The sequence below is a fragment of the Clarias gariepinus genome, chromosome 11 (genome assembly GCF_024256425.1).
Source record: "Clarias gariepinus isolate MV-2021 ecotype Netherlands chromosome 11, CGAR_prim_01v2, whole genome shotgun sequence".
NCBI classification, from domain to species: domain Eukaryota; kingdom Metazoa; phylum Chordata; class Actinopteri; order Siluriformes; family Clariidae; genus Clarias; species Clarias gariepinus.
In genome coordinates this window covers 30,150,443-30,172,500 of record NC_071110.1, presented here as the reverse complement: position 1 = coordinate 30,172,500, position 22,058 = coordinate 30,150,443, and the positions used below count along the sequence as shown (strand labels likewise).

Below are 22,058 nucleotides of genomic sequence, written 5' to 3'. Positions count from 1 at the left end.
GGCAGCCCAGCCTGAGGCACCACTGCCCTTTTTACTATCACACAGTACAATGGAAACATTGAAAGGGTTTAATGCAGATTTCAGAAAGACGATTGTAGATCTGCGGCGTTTTCCCATCAGGGCTTGACTTCAAAGTCTGGTTAATTTTTATGAGAACCGCACTTGTGAACTGTCACTGATTCCACTTGAGGAGGTGGTCTTGGGCATGGTACAGCGTACTCATGCAGGGATCGGATCAGATATGAAAGCCAGTCGTACCCAGAACGGAGGTAGATCGCTGTTTTGTAAAAATGTAAGTCACTCTGGATACTGGTGTCTGCGAAACGCCGAAAGTCAGGAACATCTTTTAGAGCCATTTCTCCACAATCAGCTCACACAATTGTACAAATAATTGCAAGTTGAGCCACTTTGCCAAGGTCTGGATAAAGATCCAAACTGAGAAGGAATTTGTTTTTATGTTCATGAGCCACCAAGGCACAGGTCTGCTATAGACTCGTATCTCTGTCTACACTGAAGACAGTTGTACCAAGCTCCAAAATCCAGACCTTTAATCTGAACAGCTGACCCCATGGACAAAGAAAAGCCTGAGGTATGTTTCAATTAGTAAAGGTGATGCATTCAACCCCGAGGACACTGTACCAGGCTTTAAACATTACGGTCCTGGCGGTGGCATGGTACTCTGGGGCTGTTTAGCTGTAGCTCACAACATGCATACAGTAGAATAAGGAAGAAGAAGAACGAGAAAGAGAAGGACTTATTAACGATTCTTTAGCAGAACCTCAAATGATTTTGCAGCAGAGGCATTTTACTAACATCTCAGACTTTGAACTATTTCTTTTTCTCACAGCTGTTCCTGTTCTCCAAAATTGTCACGATTCTCCAAAAACAGAATCGAAGCATCTGACCTGTCGTGGTGTTGAGATGACGCCAAACTTTCAGATAATGTACAAAGGAGAAAACAGATAAAAGACATAAATATAAACAAGCAGATAGTTACGCCGAGGTCAAGAAGTACGCCTTGGATATTTTCCGCAGGAATTTGCAAAAATCACACACACACAAGCACACATGTAGAATTATGTTGAATTATTCAGGGAAATGATTAAGTGGAAGATGTTATCCTACTATTTTGCCACAGGGTGAGACACGACCTGAGTGTGTGTGTGTGAGTGTGTGTGTGTGTGCATGTAGCTTATCTAATAATACTCTTTGAGCTCAGAGTTCATGCCGTGTTAAAGCTCTGTTTATCTTTACAAATGCATTTCAGCACTCAGGTGTTGTCTTTCGTGTGTGTGTGTGTGTGTGTGTGTGTTCACATTATTACAAGACCAGACATGGCGTGGTTTCCGGACAGAACATTCGTACCCTGCCCTTAACTTTGACATCTCAAGGGTAAAACAAATGCTCTTTATGTAAATGTCACAGAGTTCTACATGACTATACAGCCTAACACTGCTAATATGATTAGGAGCGCTTACAACTCTCGCTTACATATTTAAACACAATATGGTGTGTGTGTGTGTTGGGGAACTGTAGCATCTGGCACATTAGTACTCATAAACCAGATTAGCTGGACAAAGTCATTAGCGTTCGCACCCTGTGTTAGTATGAACCCATTATTACTCTACTAAGATTAAGACCTGCTGATAGAGTCACACACGCATTAGCGCTGCCGCAAAGACTGGTGTGGGAGAGAGGTGGAGGGGGGGGGGTAGAGAGAGAGAGAAAGAGAGAGAGAGAGAGGGAGAGAGAGAGAGGGAGAGAAAAAGACTGATGAAAAACAATTCATAAAGAGAGACACTGTAAAGAGGGAAGAAAGTGAAGAAAGAGAGAGACATGAAGAAAAACAGATGTTTGTAAAGAGAGAGACCGCTAGAGTCAGTGCCAGTGTGTAAGTGAGAGAGAGAAAGAGAGTGAAAGAGAGAGAGAAAGAGAAAGTGAGAGAGAGATGGGCAGAGAGAAAGAGACGGTTAGAATCAGTGAAAGTGTGTAAGAGTGGGAGAAAGACAGACATGAGCAAATGGAAACAAAACAAAAAACAGACATACGCAAAGAGAGAGAGAGAACTAGAGTCAGTGCCAGTGTGTACGTGTGTGTGTGTGTGTGAGAGAGAGAGAGAGAGAGAGAGAGAGAGTGTGTGAAAGATATAATGATGCATAAAGAGAGACAGACAGCAGTCATCAAGAGGTGGATGAAGAGAGAAGCTACAGCGGTGAGAGAAATGAAGAGAGACAGGTATGAGCAAATAGACATGAAGAAAAACAGAACTTTATAAGAAGAGAAACAGCTAGAGTCAGTGCCAGGGTGTGTGTGTGTGTGTGTAAGAGAGCGAGAGAGAAACAGTGCCAGCATGGGAGAGATAAAAAAAAAAATGGACAAAGAATGTGAGAGAGAGAGAGAGAGATAGAGACAAAGAGATGGGAAAGGAGAGAGAGGGAGACACATCTGAAGTCAGGTCTAGGGTGCGAGAGAGAGAGAAATTATAGGCATGTCTGATTCTCCTATGCAATGTCTCTCTCTCTTTTTAAGTGCTTGTGTCTCTGCAGATGCAGACTGTGCAAGCGTGAGATATGGGCAAAGAGTGAGAGACAGCTGGAGTCAGGTTCATTTTATGAGGGAGAGAGAGGGCGAGAGAGAGAGACATGGACAAAGAGAGACAGCTGTGGACAGTACCGGCATCTGTAAAAGAGAGAGAGAGAGAGAGAGAGAGAGAGAGAGAGAGAGAGAGAGAGAGAGAGAGAGAGACCGAGCAGTCAGCTAGTCATCCTTAACATCCACACACTGCACATTTTTTAACATCACAAAAATCTGACTTATGCTGCACTCAAGAGAGACCCGAGAAAGAGAACAAAGAGATCAGATCTGGATAATGGAAGAGACCCACAAACCTAAAACACTCACCATCTAAAAGCCCAACACAACAAAGCCAGGATCAACCAATGTCCATCAGATCCTTCACTAGCAAAGCAGAGACTACAGGAACTGAGCGCAGACTTGTAGAGGGGCAGGATCCCGGCTTCAGGAATGCCCCGTGGCAGAGCGCACCTTACAATGAAGCTTAAACACTTTTACCCCTGCAGCACCGCACGTACACTGAGGTAGGGTTACAACCAAGTGCTACAACCAATTTGTAAATACTTATAAATATACATATTTATTACTTTTTTAATAATCCAACAATAGGCCTAGGAGTCCATTAAATTTTACTTTTTTTAAATTTGCAATTTGCAAAAAATTAAGTACTCTGTAAATATATTTAATGGTACTAAAATTTTTATATCCCAGAAATTTTGTTCCATACTTCCAAAATATACACAAATATACACTGCCTCCCATAAAAAAGTGTCTCTTTAAAGTCTTTGTACACATAAGTTCGTATGAAAACCATTTCAGAAATTACAAATTTCTATTTCGAAAAAGGTAAAATTATTTGGCTGCATTAAGCAAAGAAAAACAACTAAGGGGATTTGAAATTCCATAAAGTGGACTAAGAACCCTTCAGCACATTATCAAATCCTGTACGGATAGCGCTGAACTGTTAACTACGTCACGAATAGAGACTTGGTAAAGTTGCATGGTAGAAAAAAAGTCAACAGCAAAATCCATAGCTCTGTTTAATAGTGAAAGTAAGAGCATTTTCATACCGTATACACACACACACACACACACACACACACACACACACACACACACACACACACACAATGTGTTGAGAACTCAATGGATTGGAACTAAACAGCTGTTGTTCATAAGAAAACCACTTGTTAGTGAGCCTCAGCAGAAAAGAGCATAAAGATTAGACTTTGGAGCGATGGAAAAAGGTCACGTGACCTGATGAGTCCAGACTGACGTGTCAGGGTGAGAAGGGACGCACATGAAGCGATGCACCCATCATGCATAGTGTCCACTGTACAAGCCTCTGGAGACAGTGTTATGATCTGCGTTATACTCTTTAGTCGCTCAGGTCGAGACTCAGCAACGTTATGGGGCGATAAATTGAAGTCGGCTGACGACCTGAATGTACTGAATCACCAGGTTATAACATCTATGGAGTTTTACTTCCCAGATAACACAGCCATATTCCAGTAATAGAGTGGTTTTAGGGAGGAATCATTTTCACACTTGACCTGGACACTACAGTGTGTGCTGTAAACAAAGCTAAAAGTGACTGAATCTACATTATTTTTTTTTAAATAATAATAATAATAATAATAGTAAGCTTATTTTATATAGAGCCTTTCTAGGAAATCAAAATCGCTTTACAATAACAAAAAAAATCTTTATGCATAGCAAGAGACAACTGAAAACAACAAAAACAAAATACAGATAAACGTGAAATCCATAGCAAATTTCCAATCAGACGTTTAAAGATCCGGGAAACAGGATGAGGAAAGATATATTTTAAGGTGGGTTTTGAAATCCTGTAGTAAAGAAAGATCACGGATGTGTTTTTAGAATTCCAGAGTGTCGGGGCAGAAATGCTTTCTTTTATCTCCACTATCATTGGTTAATTTAAAAATAAAATCACTTTCTACAAGTTTCAGTTTCGGGAATTAAAGCCTCGAGTGCAGAGTTCCTAAAAAATGCACACAAACCCCGTATGATACTGTTGGAGACACGGTGCTGTTCAGACACTTAGACTTACTATCCCTCAGGCTACAGAGAAATGATAGCACCATCCTTTAAAAGAGGCGATATAAAACCTGGGAGAGACGCTGGTTTAGTCCTGATTTGGTATAAAGATGATCTTACACTCCATCTATATAGAGTATGTTGCAAAGAAAGAGCTTGCACATATTTGGCTTCAGCTTCACCGAGATGAAAAACGAGAAAAGCCTGTATATCTGTGCAGTTTACACTCCACCTGCAGAGTTCCCTCACTACAGTAGAGTGAAGACTTCTTCCACAACCTACACACAGAAACATGACATTTCCAGGCTCAGGGAAATGTACTGCTGCGTGGAGACTTCAATGCCAGGACAGGTTTGGAAAGTGATAGCACAGATATTCACAGGAATAAAAAAAGAGGATATATTTAACACACTTAAATGTGTCGGGCCCAGCGCCTGCACATGCTTAACGGTGGGATTCGAGGACTCTTTAGGTCGGTTCACTTCTCTGTCAGCTCTTGGTTCGAGTGTACTCAACTACACCATGACTGACACTGACTCGTCTTGCATAAGTGCCTCCTTTACTGTCAGACCACAGCTCCTCTCATCAGACCACTCCCAAATTAACGTGTTCCTAAAAAGAATTCGGCAAACTAATTAACTAAAACTAATTAACGCAAGCTACCAAAACTCTATCAGTGCCATAATTGCACCACGTCTGAACCTTCAATGAGTTCTGCAGAAATCTCATTAACGCATTCCTAATAACTGAGTTCCAGCCCAATCAAACAAACGTAAACCTAGCCGTAAAACAAATGAATGAAATACGCTGTACATCGGCAGCTAGAGCAAATCTGTCTCAAATAAACAAAAATCAGAAACAAAGATCCAACAATGAGAAATGGTTTGACGGGGAATGTGAATTTGCAAAGAAAGACAGCTCAGACAGCTACTGTATCTACCCAAAAACACAGTCCGCTGATCTGATTTGACTTGTTTATCCGGGGCATCCATGTGGGGATTTTGGAAGCTTTGGCACCCAGGGTTGTTTTGTAAAACGTTGGAGAGTGGTGTGGGGGTTAAGTTTATGTGCACAGGAAACCAGTGAAGAATAAGAACTGGCAACAAACATGGAGTGAGGAGTGAGACTGGGTTGCTGTTCAAGAACTATTTTACATAAAGTGCATCTTGAATATTTTAATAATAATTAGAATATTTAAAAAAAGTTTATTTCCTTTTGTAATTTATTTAAAAAGTGAGGTGTGGGCTCTGGTGCACTGGGTGTTCTGGTGCCTTTCTACCACGACCAGCATTAAGTTGTTTTATTGATTTGTGCTGCATTGGCTTTTCTGTAGGATTGGAAACGAAAAGGCTAGCCTTCAGTCCCCGCGGGCATGAGAGAGCCTTGGGTGCCCAGGATCCTGTCCCCGGTTTACTGATAATCAATGTTATTTAATTTACCTGGCGGTACAAGCAGATTACTTATAATCACAGCACTACCATTAGACACTAAGGGAAATTAAAGAAACCTTTAATTATAAAAATCTGTTATTAAAATAAAACTCTTTTCTAATTTAATTTTGAAAAGAAAGTTTTCTATAAAATCTTACACAAGGTCACAAATTAGTCCAAAATAAACTATAAAATTTTCAAGCAATCTTAAGAAACAATGAGAACACACTACCAAATAACACAAGTTAAAATTAAGCAGTACTGATAGTAATTTGGTTTAGTCTCAGCGTGTCAGCTACAGTAATTAGGTGTCATAAGCCCTATTCGCACGGGACTAGTTTTACAGGGGATCGTTAGAGAAATTTCTGTTTCACAGGCGTACTTTGTGATTTTAATTCCGTCCGAATCTGCCATGTCTGTATTTCTCGCACACGACCTCTGTAAAAAGCCAGAGAAAATTACCTACTGTTTTTCAGCAAACTCGGCGGCCCTCTGAGAAATCTAATCCCGTCCAAATGCGAATGTCTGTGATTGCTAACCCTATGTTTTGGTCAACGTGAACTACTGTACTATCTCTATCTCTAGGTATTTAAGTTTGCGCACCAATAATGGAGGTAGAATCCACCCATCCTGGACATGTGGTCTTGTGCAACGCCCACATGTAAAACACAGACACTCCTACCTCTGTAATAAACCAGAGATGTAAGTCCCGTCCGAATGCATACATGAAATGACACACAAAAATTCTAACTCAAATGTCGTTTGGAAAACTAGTCCCATCTGTAAAGGGTGTTAGTTAGATAGTTAGTTTTGTTAGTGTATGTTGTATGTATGTAGCACCTTGATTCAGGAGGAACGTTGTTTCGTTGTACTGTGTACTGAACTGTAGTGTATATGGTTGAAATGACAATGAACGCCTACTTGACTACTTGACTTGACTTATCTGACACACTCATCAACCTTAAAACCAGGAAATCATGTTGTCCTGACAGCATTGGGACAGAAATGCTCAATCACAGCGCTCCTGTAACGCAGAGTGCCGTATTAAAACTGTTCATCCTTGGTCCCCAAGCTGGCTGTTTCCCTGACATGTGGAACCAGGGGTTATATACTAGATTTATAAGATTGGATAAATTAGACCCCAGAACTACTGGTCCTCTTCATGAACAGTATTTTGGGGAAGGTGCTGAATTATCATCACCTGGATCGAGGCCTTCCTTACTGAGCACAGCGCCCGGAATAAGAGTTAAAACTCACACTCTACTGTTCACATTTACATTATCAATAATTAATTAATTAATACACAAATACTTGAACGTTTTATAGATTTTAAAACACTGTTTGGCACACAGAATTATTTCATGAAGTGTAGGGGGTAAAGTATACAACATTATCAAGTCCATCTGTCTGAACAACAAATGCAGCATAAAACTCGGCAACAAAACTACAGAAGGCTCAAGGGCGAGGGGTGAGACAGTGCTGCAGCTTGAGTCCAACTTTACCATCAATATTTACATCAATGAGTTCATGGTGTCACTGGAACAATCTGCAGCTCCTGGACTCAATACAGAAGTCAAATGTCTGCTCTACACAGATGACCTGGTGCTGCTGTCTGGTACTGAACATGTCTTAAAACAGCACCTTGACCCGCTGGAGCGGTACTGTCGGAACCGGGCCCTGACAATCAACTTGGCCATCTTCCCAACAAAAAAATCAGATCTGAGGAGTCAGACACGAGAGAATGCATTACATTACGACTTCCTGGGACTGAAAATCAGCACTTCAGCAGGCTTTGATCTGGGAGTAAATAAACTGAAACAGACAGCACAAAGAGGCGTGAGATCAGAAAAAAATCTACAGAATAGACATCCAATTAGGATCTGATGTAAAATCTTTGATAGTGTCAGGACGCCTATTGCGCTGTACGGATGTGAAGTTTGGGGTCCACTTGGTGTACACGACTGCACCCGCTGGGACACACACACACACACACACTTCAGTTCTTTAGAAATCTCCCTCTGATTATAGCTGTACACAAAAACAGCATTAAATGTCTGGAAACATCTTAAATTGAGGAATAAAATCACGCTGCATTATGAAGTACTGAAAAACCCAAGAGGTCAGCCGTAAACCCAGTTCCCTCTGTCAGCTGGTCCTGAGACTCGCTAGCTTTTTTTCTGTTTATTACATTTATATACAATATAAACAGACAAGTGTTACTTATAATATTTACTGTAATCAATCTCTATTTAATGCTTTGACAACATTTTTAACATTTATGCTAATAAAGCACTGCTGATCTAAACTGGGGGGCTTAGTGGTTGGCTCCGCATCCTCCAGGGTCCGGGTTCGATTCCCTCCTGCCTCGGGGTCTGTGTGCGTGGAGTTCTTTCTGTGCTTGGTGGGTTTACGCCGGGTACTCCGGTTTTTTCCCACAGTCCAAAAAGATGCAGATTGGGCTAACTGGTGTTCCCAAATAGTGCCTGTAGTGTGTGAATAAGCATGTGTGAGTGTGTGAGTGTGTGTATGTGTGTGTGTGCCCTGCAATAGATCGCCTCTTGCCCTAAGTCTCCTTGGATAGGCTCCAGGCTCCCCGCGACCCTAAATCGGATAAAGGATAAAGTGCTATAGTCGATGAGTAAGTGAGTGATGTGTACTGAGAAATAGAGAGAGAGAAAATGCACACAGATGAAGAGAGACAGACATGGGCAAATAAACTGAAATTGACAAAGAGAGGGAAATGCATGAGTAAAAGGAAACAGTGGAAAAAAGAAAGAAAGTTACAGGCCAGTGTTTGAACGAGAGAGAGAAAGACTCGCTGATTACTGAACAGGATCCTCAGGACCTGACGAGATCTTGAACAAAATGATCTCTAAACACCAATCAGCCCTTTATTCCAAACCCTTCATTCGGGTTCCAAGTGTGGGTTTCAACCCTGAGATCTGGAATCGAGGTCTAATAACACTGACTTATCAAAGCAGAGATAAATTTGACCCCGATAGCTCCCGAGCCGTCTGTGTAAACAGTATTCTGGGGACGATCATCATGTGCAGCATAATTTAAGCACGGTTTCTAAACTTCCCTGCTGAGCGCCGAGTAGACTTACTGCAGACTACTGCACAGCTGATCAAATTTCCACCTGACACACCCTGCTGCCTGTTTTATTGACTTCAAAAAGGCTTTTGACTCCATTTGGCACCGGGGATTGTTTTGTAAAATGTTGGAAAAATGGTGTAGGGGGTAAATCATACGACCTCATTACGTCTGTGTTCGCAGGGAACAAGTGGGGGAACAAGAACTGGCAACAAACAGACACATTTCATTGCTCAGGAGTGTGGAGTGAGACAGGGCTTCAACACTATTCAATAATGAAAAAATTTGAACATTGTAAAGAAATTAATTACAAAAATCTTTTGTAATTAATAAAAAAAAAAAAGTGAAAGTTCATCTATTGAAATCTATTGTAGATTCAGCACAAGTGAAATAGTTCAAGCCTTACGATCACTTGCTCATCGTCTGTACAGCTTTATTCTGTGTACAGGGTCGCGGGGGGCCTGGAGCCTATCTCAGGAGACTTAGGGCATGAGGCTGGGTGCCAATCACTCACATACTCACACTCTCATTCACACACTACGAGCAATATGGACCACCAGTTGGCCTAATCTGCTTGTGTTTGGACTGTAGGAGGAAACTCGAAGCACCCGGAGGAAAATGAAAACTCCATGCACACAGACCCTGAGGTAGAAGCTGAACCCAGACTATGGAGGTGCAAGGCCACAGTGCTAACCTCAAGCCTTTTCCATTTTAATTTAGATGATTATGGCATACAGCTCATGAAAATCAAAAAGCCGTACTTAAAAATACCATCGGCCGGGAGGGTTTTCGATGATCTTCAGAGAGACTGTGGCTGGTTGCAGACTGGCAGGACCGTAACTAACACAGCATATCCGGTGTCTATATAATTAATTATAAACATACAGAGAAAATAACACTACTTTCTGTTCTCTCCTTCTGTCACTCTCTCTGTCATTACACACACAAACACACCACACACACAGGCTGATACATTATTAGAGACTCACTTTTCCCTCTTAAAGTTAGCTGTAGCTTTTTATTTGCACTGTGTTTACACCGCTGACATGAAAACTCTCAAGTTTTTTGTCATATGTCTGGAACAATTTGTTTATAAGTTTTTTTTTTTTACATTTTCTATATTAATTAGATCCTCCATCCTCAAAAAGACTTGTGCTAATAAACTACATGTTTTTTTCGGGCAGTCGGTGCCAGTGCTTGATTTTGTGCATATTAGTGTGGGTCGGGTCAGGTCGGGTCAGGTCGGGTCGAGCCGGGTGCGGATATGATGACTGCATAACTCGTGTATAACTACAAAGTGATGATATTGTAGCGTTTTTACGCCGGGAAGAATGCTGGAGAAACGAGTGAGCTTATTTGCTACCCAATGCAATGGCTGGGAGTACTTTATTAAGCACACAGCATGTAAGGCATGAGCAGCACCTTCACTCAGGAGCCTACATCCAACTCAGCACTAGCATGAACTGGAGCACATTTCACACGTCACACACCCCTCACACAAACAGGGCCGAAGCCACCAACCCAAACACCTTTCCCCAACATGGTGAACACACACCGACATCCCCGCAAGGCATGCTGGTCGTCAGCCGCCGCCCCGCCCACGCCACACTGCCCCCACCCGAGCTGTGACCGTCCCTGGTCACCATGAAGAACTCCGTTTCGGAGGCGTGGAGGCGGTCGGCGCTGGCGGTGGGAACGCCGGCGTCCTTTGGCAGGTGAGGGGTGAACGCGAATGTAGTCCTGAGGCGGTCCGGCCTCCAGAGTTCGATGGTTACCGGGCGTGCGGCTGTGGAGGCGCAAGACGGTCCCGGTGGGGCAAAACTCGTGCCCGCCCTGCCAACCGCACCCGGTAGATGACATCGGAGAGCCGAGCTGGCTGTGAGTGTCCACGCCCATTCGCCCCTTCTGCCTGGCGATGAGCGGTTCACAGTTCCACAACCCGTGGGAAACAGTGGAGCCGGTGTCCACGAGCGCCCGCAGTAAGACGCCGTCCGGCACCCAGTTGATGTAAAGCCCCGCGGGGCTCCCTAACCGTCCACCCGGCGCTAGTTGAGCGGCTGCTGGTGTACGCTGTTCCTCAGGCCTGAGAACGTTGAAGCGGTAGTCCGGCTGTCCATCAGGCCTGAGAACGTTGCAGGGGTAGTCCGGCGGTCCCTGGCCTCGGCGTCGTCGCGGAATCTTGGAAGCGGTGTCGAGGCCTAGCCGCGACGGGTAGCCCTGTCCCCGGCTAGGTTCACCTACCAAGCGCCACTGAGCTGCGGGCGGTCGCTCGGCTCTTTTGCCGTGATGTGCCGCCGATATGGGCTCAGCGCGCTCGACCTCGCACAGCGCCTCCTTACGGTGACCCGCGCCGTCGCCTCGCCGCGAAACGTCGGAGAGCTGCACGTTGCCTAGCCGCGACGGGTAGCCCTGTCCCCGGCTAGGTTCACGAACCAAGAGCCACTGAGCTGCGGGCGGTCGCTCGGCTCTTCCGCCGCGATGTGCCGCCGATATGGGCTCAGCGCGCTCGGCCTCGCGCAGCGGCAGGTCGCTTTGCCGGCTAACGGCGCACGGAGCTGTATCATGCTCCGGCGCTTGCGCAGTGCCAGCCTCCGCCCCGAGATCCAGCGCCGGGATTTTCTGCTTCCCGCTCCGCGTTAGTTGACGTGGTGTGCTCGCGCTAGCTCCGCCAGGAAAACGCTTTTTCTGCGCGAGTAGTCGCTCCGCTACTCGGCGGCCCGCTTGGATTTTTAGTAGGTCCTCCTTTGTGCGCTCGAACCCGTGACTCTCCATCCCACTTCTGACACCAATGTAGCGTTTTTACGCCGGGAAGAATGCTGGAGAAACGAGTGAGCTTATTTGCTACCCAATGCAATGGCTGGGAGTACTTTATTAAGCACACAGCATGTAAGGCATGAGCAGCACCTTCACTCAGGAGCCTACATCCAACTCAGCACTAGCATGAACTGGAGCACATTTCACACGTCACACACCCCTCACACAAACAGGGCCGAAGCCACCAACCCAAACACCTTTCCCCAACATGGTGAACACACACCGACATCCCCGCAAGGCATGCTGGTCGTCAGCCGCCGCCCCGCCCACGCCACAATATAATAATTATGATATAAGCCTTCACTTTTAAACTTGCCTATTTTGGCAGTTCATTCAACCATGCTGCTAATTGCTGTACTTAATCTATCTAAAAGTAACTGTTCAACTTTGGTGTGTTCATGTACAGTGTTGGGGGACGTTACTTTTTAAAGTAACTAATTACATTACTTTTTAATGACATCATTTTTTGAATAAAAATCAGTTACATTACAGCGCTACTTTCTGATACTGTAAAAGTAACTAATTCGAGTACTTTTCAATTGCAGAAAATTAAAACTCTTTGTGATTCCTCATGCATGTTGTTTTAGTCGAGACATTAATAATTATTCTACCATCATCACTCAGCGATGTTTGGCCCATAATCTGTTAACTACTAATACCTCTACCTCACCTACGGGGTTTTGCGCAGTGGCCGTAAGTACGGTTCATCATGATTCACTGCGAGTTTTGGCACTGTGATTAGGTTTCCATCTTTCTGCGTGTCGGCCCTCACATACTGTAGTCAAACCGCATAAGTAAGATACAGGGTATAACAGCAGGAATAACAGGGGTGGGGGTAGGAGCTATCGGGGGCGGGTTTGTAGGACGACTTTCACACACACACACACAATAAAGGATTGGGAATGTCTGCTGTTTGGCTCACGAATTACGTAAATTGTCGGAATAACGGATGACATTTTTGAAGAAGTAACCAAGTAACTGAATACTTACTTTGTACAGTAACTCGTTACAACCAACATTGTTCATGTAAGTGCCGGGGTTGGTTAGTATGTAGCAAACAAGTACTTTCCTCTTCGTCTTTATGACATTGTCTCCTCTGCTTATGAACCTCTTAAGTCTTTCTCACTTCTCCTAACAGTTTTTCACCTTCGGAACTCTTTTAAGCCTTAAAATGTTTGATAAATAACTTGAATATTTACTATGATCTACTCTTTAATTTTTAGGGGAATTCTTGGGAAATGTCAACAATCCTAAGAACTCTTTTAGATTCTGTGGCTCTCTACTTTTCCTCCAGATTCTGTAACTTTGATTTCCAAATTAAATGCCAAATTTACTTTCGTCTGAAAAGAAGAATTTGAACCACTGAACAACTACCCAGTTATTTTTCTCCTTAGCCGAGGTAAGACACTTTTAATGTTGAAGTGGTTCAGGAGTGGCTGGAGACTGGAGATTTCCTAAAAACCTCTGTACCTGGGGGCTCTTGATGCACTGACTCCAGCCTCACTCCACTCCTTTCTAAGGTCTTAAATTGACTTTTCTTGACATCTTCTTAAGACTGAAGTCATCCATGTTGCTTGTCCATATTTCCTTACTGCACTCGCCCCTTCCAGTCAACCTTCCATGAATATGCATGGATACAGCACCTGGTGGGGCCTATCCTCCTTGTGAAGGGGGTCAGTGATCGTCTTCTGGACAACTGTCATGCCGGTAGTCTTCCCCATGTGTGTAATGAACTAGACTGAGATATATATGGTATTTATCCAGGTGATTTACAGTACTCAAACTTGAAAATAAATATCTAAATCTTTTGAGATAATAAATATATTTTCGATAATTATTATTATTATTATTTTATATTATTTATAAAATTATATTATTATTATTAATTAAAATAAAAAAAAACCTTTAAAGATTTCACTTTACATGTAATGAATGTAGAATATATGAGGGTTTCACTTAACAACTCAAATTACAAAAGGACAATTTAACTCAAAGATCAAAAGATTTAACTCCCGCTGTATGCAGACGACCTGGTCCTGCTGTCCCCAGCACTTACAGTAGGGTTTACAGCACAACCGTCACCCTGAAACACAACCTCAGCAAAACTAAAACTAACATATCCTCCCTTTGAAAAAAGATCCAGCTCTCAGGGAACAAAACACACATTTAAATTATAGACACATGAGATTCCAAAAATTATACCTACCTAGGACTGACAATGAGCTCCGCAGGAAACGTCAAACTGGCAGTGAGTGAACTAAGAGGAGAAATCATGCAGAGCTTCGTACAGGATAAAACATCAAACGTTTGCGGAAAGTCCAATTAAAATTTGGCTCAGAATATTGAAACCAGTGATTGAACCCATCAGTAAGGTGTAGGGCTCGATGACACGCCAGCAATTTGGCAAATGAGACAAACATCCAACTGAGACACTGCACGCAGAGTTTTTTTAAGGTTTATTTTATTTTAAAAGTGCACAGAAACACCTTTAACAATGTCTGCAGGGCAGAATTAACCAGAAACCTGCAAAAAGTTCGGGGACGCCTAAAAGAGAGCAACCTCAACTCAAACCAGTATAAAGCTCTGCAGCACCGAGAGCTGAGCAAAGACACACAGTCCCCTCATCCAACTGGTCCTGAGTCACTTCTTCACAACACCGGCGTCAGACGCTAACACACCACCATCGCACACTGACAGGATGAAGACTCGGTACCAGACGAAATGAATAAACCAAATGATGCAAACCCTGATAGGAAACTGTTTAAGCTGCTGGGAAACCCAAACCAAACGACAGTGCTAGAGCGTGGCAGACTATCTAAAAAACACGCTGGCGAGGTACAGATTAGCGTCTGGCCGGAGAGACGGCGTGCCACAGGTGGTCCTGGTTGGCCCTGAGAGAAGAGACCGTGCCAGCAGTCGATAAAACTCAATAGAATGGAGACAGAGCTGCATTTCCTCAATGGATGCCTTAAATATCACCACATCCGCACTTAATTCTTCAAAATCAACAAAATCATCTCTGACTTCAGCAACCTCTCAGACCCTGACAAACTGCCCCACCTAGTGGGGGAGCACATTGAGCGGAACAGTGCATCAGACAAGGTCATGATATGATCAGACCACGTCATGTGATATACACACATATACACAAGTCTTTCTTGCTTTCTTTATCTGTGGTTTTTACTGTATTACTGGTGTTTCCTCTCTGGCTCTAAAAGACGTCAAGGAAGGAGAAAGATGCCTAAAGAGGGAGATGGGGCAAAGAAAGAAAGAAAGAAAGAAAGAAAGAAAGAAAGAAAGAAAGAAAGAAAGAAGGAGACAGACAGGAATAAATAGATAGAGAGTTGGTGAGAGACAGAGAGGAGCAAAGAGATGGAATGAGAGAGACAGGGAGAGACAGACGGAATAAAAGTGAAGGTTAACTGACACTGTAAGGCATCTCTTTAGCTAAGAACTGGAAAGGTGTGTGTGTGTGTGTGTGTGTGTGTCAGTGAGTTTCTCATTATCTCCACAGAAGCAGGTCTTCAGGAGTTGAAGTCTCTTAAATCGCCTGCCACACCCCATCAACCCTGCTCGCTCTCTCACACACACACACACACACACACACACACACACACACACACACAGTTACCTTTTTTCCATTTATAGTATAGTTTAACATTCCTGTTATCCCTCGTGTTATAGCAGCTATAACCGGTGGTGGTGGTGAATTAGCTGTTACCATGGCAACGACAGGGTTGCGTCACACGTGTGCATTGCGCTACAGACCGAGCTGCTAAATACATGCAACGTTTCTGTGGGGTAGAGCTTCTCTAACAGGATCCTAAGGCAGCATGTCTAACCACTTTATTGCACACACACACACACACACACACACACACACACACACACACACACACACTGCGTTATTGATAACGCTGCAGGTCTGCCCGCACCCTGCTGCGCTGCTGTGTTACATTAATTGCCTGATTAGCAAATTAAACAGCTTGTTTATGGACAAATTGGCCGGGTGTGTTTCACACTCGCACTAAGGCCAGTGTCAATTAGCATGAACGATGAGTTTAGGGCTGTGATTCATCTCTGTGAGTGACACCAGGATGTGGAGTGATTATTTATATTTATATACAGTCATGTGAAAAAATTAGGACACCCTTTGAAAGCATGTGGTTTTTTGTAACATTTTTAATAAATGGTTATTTCATCTCCGTTTCAACAATACAGAGAGATTAAAGTAATCCAACTAAACAAAGAAAACTGAAGAAAAGTCTTTTCAAGATCTTCTGTAAATGTCATTCTACAAAAATGCCTATTCTAACTGAGGAAAAAGATAGGACACCCTCACATGTATTCCCTCTTAAATTGGCTCAGATCTCACACAGGTATATCACACCAGGTGCACATAATTAGTAGATCGTTACTCTGCATGTTGAATGAGGCTTGCCCTATTTAAACCTCAGACATTTAGTTTGGTGTGCTCCTGACTGTTGAAGTGAGAGTGAGCACCATGGTGAGAACAAAAGAGCTGTCAGAGGACTTCAGAAAAAAGATTGTAGCAGCCTATGAGTCTGGGAAGGGATTTAAAAAGATCTCAAAAGATTTTGAAATCAGCCATTCCACTGTCCGGAAGATAGTCTACAAGTGGAGGGCTTTCAAAACAACTGCCAACATGCCCAGGACTGGTCGCCCCAGCAAGTTCACCCCAAGAGCAGACCGCAAGATGCTAAAAGAGGTCTCCAAAAACCCTAAAGTGGCATCTCGAGAACTACAGCAGGCTCTGACTACTGTTGATGTAGAAGTACATGCCTCTACAATCAGAAAGAGACTGTACAAGTTTAACTTGCATGGGAGGTGTGCAAGGAGGAAACCTTTGCTTTCCAAGAGAAACATCGAGGCCAGACTGACATTTGCCAGAGATAAAGTTGACAAAGACCAGGACTTCTGGAATAATGTTCTTTGGACAGATGAGTCCAAAATTGAATTATTTGGACACAACAGCAGAGGACATGTTTGGCGTAAACCAAACACAGCATTCCAAGAAAAGAACCTCATACCAACTGTGAAGCATGGAGGTGGAAGTGTCATGGTTTGGGGCTGCTTTGCTGCAGCAGGACCTGGTCAGCTCACCATCATAGAATCCACGATGAATTCTACTGTGTATCAGAAGGTGCTTGAAGAACATGTGAGACCATCAGTTAGAAAATTAAAGCTGAAGCGGAACTGGACCATGCAACATGACAATGACCCAAAACATACTAGTAAATCAACCAAAGATTGGCTGAAAAAGAAGAAATGGAGAGTCCTGGAATGGCCAAGTCAAAGTCCAGATTTGAATCCCATTGAGATGCTGTGGGGTGACTTGAAAAGGGCTGTACGCGCAAGAAACTCCTCAAACATCTCACAGCTGAAAAAGTTCTGCATTGAGGAGTGGGGTAAAATTTCCTCAGACCGATGTCGAAGACTGGTAGATGGCTACAAGAACCGTCTCACTGCAGTTATTTCAGCCAAAGGAGGTAACACTCGCTATTAGGGGCAAGGGTGTCCTATCTTTTTCCTCAGTTAGAATAGGCATTTTTGTAGAATGACATTTACAGAAGATCTTGAAAAGACTTTTCTTCAGTTTTCTTTGTTTAGTTGGATTACTTTAATCTATCTGTATTGTTGAAACGGAGATGAAATAACCATTTATTAAAAATGTTACAAAAAACCACATGCTTTCAAAGGGTGTCCTAATTTTTTCACATGACTGTATACTGTATACACAGTATGCAAACACACACACACACACACACACACACAGAGTAATCTCCATAAGTACTGGAACAGCAAAGGCAATAGTTTGCGCTATACGCTGAAGACATTTGAGTTTGAGATCAAAACTCTTGATATGTCTTGGTGGAGCATTGTGTGTAGTACACTTTCTGCAAGTCGTTTTAGTAAAATTGTCACTTGAAATTAAAATACTTGAATGGAAAAAAAAAGTGGTCCAACACTGTGATTTAATTCTTATTCTGCTATTAAATACAAAATTTATTTCATGTTCTTGTTTCTCAACGTAAGCACGCGTGACTTAAATTAGCGCAAAACAATTTTACCTTTTTTTGACTAAAAACGAAAAACTCTGAATTACTAAAACGACTAAAATGTGACTAAAACATCTGCACAATATTTATTAAATCTTACTTGCACAATAACTCTTTTCTATCTTTGCTGCTACTTTTAGTTTACTGTTTTTCATCGATCATGTCACAGACAATTTACTTCCTCAACTCATTACCACAGAGGATTGCAGTGTGTTGTGTTGTTGTTGTGTTTGCACATTTGCACATGCACTTTGTCTTTTTACTACTTTTTCTGTCTTTTGTATAGTACTTTATTTTTGTTCATTTATGGTGTTTTTTTTGTCCTAGCTAGTCCGCTAATTAGGTGTCTTAGTTAGCTAGTTCACTTTATTAATTTATGGTGTGCATTTGTTTTTTCGTAGCTAGTCAACTAATTAGGTGTCTTAGTTAGCTAGTTAGGTTTGTTAATTTATGTTACTAATTCATGTCGTATGTAGCACCTTGGTCCTGCAGGATCGCTGTTACGTTTCACTGTGTACTAAACTGTATATGGTTAAAATGAAGCCAACTGGACTTGAATTGACTTGACTAGTACGTTTTAGTAAAAAAAAACTAACAAAATCAAAATAAGTTGCTAAAATAAACACTAGTACATACCCAGTGTGTGTGAGGCGAAGTTGGCCATGGCGCTCTGGAGTCTGTCTGGTCTAAGAGTCTGGACTACCAGGACCTGCCGAAATACATGATCAGAAAAATAAATAAATAAATAAATAAAACATGATGAGATGATGCTGTTATGAAAGACATATATTGGATTTTTCTCTTCAACTTGCTATTACCAGTTTCCAAAACAAACAGTTCACTCCATTACACACAAGGAGGGATGCATGATGAGAGAGAGGGAGAGAGAGAGAGAGAGAGAGAGAGAGAGAGAGAGAGAGAGAATATATATAGCTACAAAAAGAGACAGCTGTTCTATAGATGGTAGACTAAAAAAAATCTCATAATGAAAAAACACAGAAAAACGATTGAAGAAGAAACAAAGAAAAGAAATGAAAAAATGATAATAATGATGATGACAGATTAACGAAAGAATAGAAGGCTAAGAAAAGAAAAAGAGAAGAAGCATGCAGATGGCAAAAGAGAAGAAAATAGAAGACCTGAAAAAAAGCAAAGAGAAGAAGACGATGACGATGATGACAAAGATGAAGAATAAAAAAGGGAAAAGAAGAAGCAGAAAATTGAAAAAATAAAAGAAGAAGATGATAAAAACTGAGAAGAACAAGAAGAACAGCTTGAACAAAAAAAACAAAGCAAATAATGAAGAAAAAAGAATGATGACTATAGAACATCCCATAATATACTGTAGTATTAACGTGGTACTTCAGACATTACCAGGACAGACACACCACTTTACAGAGTACCAGGGTGGGTACAGTACCAGGGCACGTCAGGCGGTACCGTGGTAGTACTATGGTGTCCCTTTGTAAGAATCCCGTGTTACTTACATAAGCTACATATGAACATAATGGGTTTAATGCAGAGATCATGACTGAAATTATACGCCGTGTTCCAGCGCAGTGGGAGGAGCCAGGGGGCGTTTGATTGACGGCTGACCTGCTGGAAGAGAGAGAGCTTCTTGATGACGGAGGAAGGGATTTCCTGTTCGCAGACGGAGCTTTGTGAAAATGAGAGCCAGAGATCGGCGTCGCTCAGACACAGGGACTGAAACAGCACCGGGAATGTGCTCTACACACACACACACACACACACACACACACACAAACACACACACACACACACACACACACACACACACAGGAGATTAGTATTCTGAGATGCTAGCAAGCTGAGTGTGTGTGTGTGTGTGTGTGTGTGTGTGTGTTTGTTACCTTGAGTAAAGCCACAGCAGTGTGTCTCTCCTGATCAATCCATGAAGGAATGTGTTCCTGCAAAGACTTCTGGGAGTCCTGAAGGATAAAGAGGCAGCTTTTAAATGCAGGAATAAAAAGAAATAGAAAATAGAGAGGAAGAAGATTTGGAAATAGAATAAGACAGATGTAAAGAGAAAAGCTAAAGAAGACAATGAGAAAGGGACAAGCATGAAAAAAAAAATGGAAAAGAACTGCATGAAGATAAAGAGAGAAAAAGAAAAGTAAGAAAAACAAAAATAGATAGAGGAAAAAGAAAAAAATGAATGTAGAAGATGAAAAAAGAAGAAGAAATGTAGAAAAATAAGGAGGAAAAACAAAAGCCAGGAGAAAAATGTCAGTGAGGATGGCAAAAATGAAAAAAAAGGAGACAACAATAAAAAGCAGAAAAAGGAGAAAAGGTCTAACGATGCTGAAGATTAAATAAAAGAAGCAAAGAGAAAATGAGGAGGATAATAATAATAATAATAATAATAATAATAATAATTTAATGAGAATAATGACAGAAATAAGAAATAAAAAAAGAAGGAGCAGAAATTTGGAAAAAAAGAGAAAAAAGAAGAAAAGAATGATACAATGAGAAAAGACTGAGAAGGTGATAATCATGACAAAGATAAAGAAAAAAAAAGGCGAAAATTGGAAAAAAGAAGGACAGAAGAGGAAAAGAACAACAAGAGACAAGATAGAGAAACAAGAAAAGAAAGAAAATAATGACAAAAGAAGAAGGAGGTGATGACAGTGAAGGTGATGATGGCAAAGATAAAGAATAATGAAGCAGAAAAAACAGATGAAGAAAAAGAAAATGAAAAAGACAAAGAGGAAAACGAAAAGATGCTAATTTCTGTACCGTCTTCCTGACCGTGTCTGCGACAATCAGACCAATGAACGCATCCCACTCCTGAAGCGTGCGCACAAACATACACACACACACACACACACACACACACACACACAGTAGAAAGAAGACATGTGAAAGACTTTATTAATATTTATTAATGCACTATGACTCAAAGAGTTCAACTTGAGGTGCAACGATTAATCGACTTAAATCGATAATTAATTTAGAGGATGACACAAATGTAATTGACGACTCGGTCATGACATCATGCACTTGCACAAAAATACAAAGATAACCAGAGGAAATATAAAATGCAGTTTTTAAATGATGATTTAAATATTAAGAGGGATTCAAGCGCTTGCAATCAAGCGTTTGCGATAACTGGCTACGAGTCTTTCACACGGCTGAGATGTCGTTCTGGGTTCTTTTATGAGCTCCTGGAGGAGTCGTGATCATGGAGTGAGTTTGGTGGGCGGGGCCTTCCTGGGAAGGTTCGCCACTGGTCCTCCATGTGTGTATAATGGCTCTCACCGTGGTTCAGCCTTAGAAATGACAAGTCTTAGTTTCTCGTGTTGGGATCTTTTAGCACACTTCACTTTGTCAGACAGATTCTATCCCAGTGATGTTTTCTTTTAATTCTACAGGTCTGGCAGTGATCAGGTCTGGGGGGCGGCAAGTAAAATTTTTACTCAGCTTCCCAATGTTTTTTTTTTCTCGGACAATCATGTTTGCACTTTTTTTGCACACCAAGATCCAGGTCCCACTTGTTATATTTATTATATTTTAGTGCAATTATCTTGTGTTTATTCTCACGTTTATTATTGCTGCTGGTCACAGAGAGAGCTAACAAACAAATTCTGTCGTATCACTACAATGACAATAAAGTCTTTTTATCTCTTTATCTTCATCAAAAATCACAGTTTATTCATAATTTAGAGAGGGGGTGGTGGTGGTGGGGGGGCGGTTACTTTTTTTACATAACACTCGGCAGTTCTTTTTTTCCTTAATTAATGAAATCATCATTTAAAACCTGCTTTTTCTATTTACTCAAGTTATTTTTGTGCGTAATATTAGTTTGTTAGTGTGACAAATATACAAAAAAAAATATATAATATATATATAAAAATCAAATACTTTTTCACAGCTCGGTAAATTTAGAAGCCGCTAGATATTTTGTAATTGTGCCATTTGTAACTTTGGTTAAATCCTTTAACCGTGTCAATAATCAACGGCTTATCGGGGCGATTAATCGATTCAGAGT

The 22,058-nt window shown here is 41.8% G+C and overlaps 1 protein-coding gene across 1 annotated transcript in view; it reads right to left on the bottom strand.

Annotated features, from left to right (window-relative positions):
* The window catches only part of LOC128533008 (cytoplasmic dynein 2 heavy chain 1), an 83,849-nt gene that overhangs the window by 10,061 nt on the left and 51,730 nt on the right, over positions 1-22,058 (bottom strand). Inside the window, exons 75-78 of the mRNA XM_053507182.1 lie at positions 20,807-20,857; positions 19,921-19,998; positions 19,646-19,777; positions 18,686-18,758 (exon numbers count right to left, since the gene is read on the bottom strand). Of these exons, the coding sequence (XP_053363157.1) occupies positions 18,686-18,758; positions 19,646-19,777; positions 19,921-19,998; positions 20,807-20,857 (334 nt within the window). The remainder of the gene's footprint in view (positions 1-18,685; positions 18,759-19,645; positions 19,778-19,920; positions 19,999-20,806; positions 20,858-22,058) is intronic.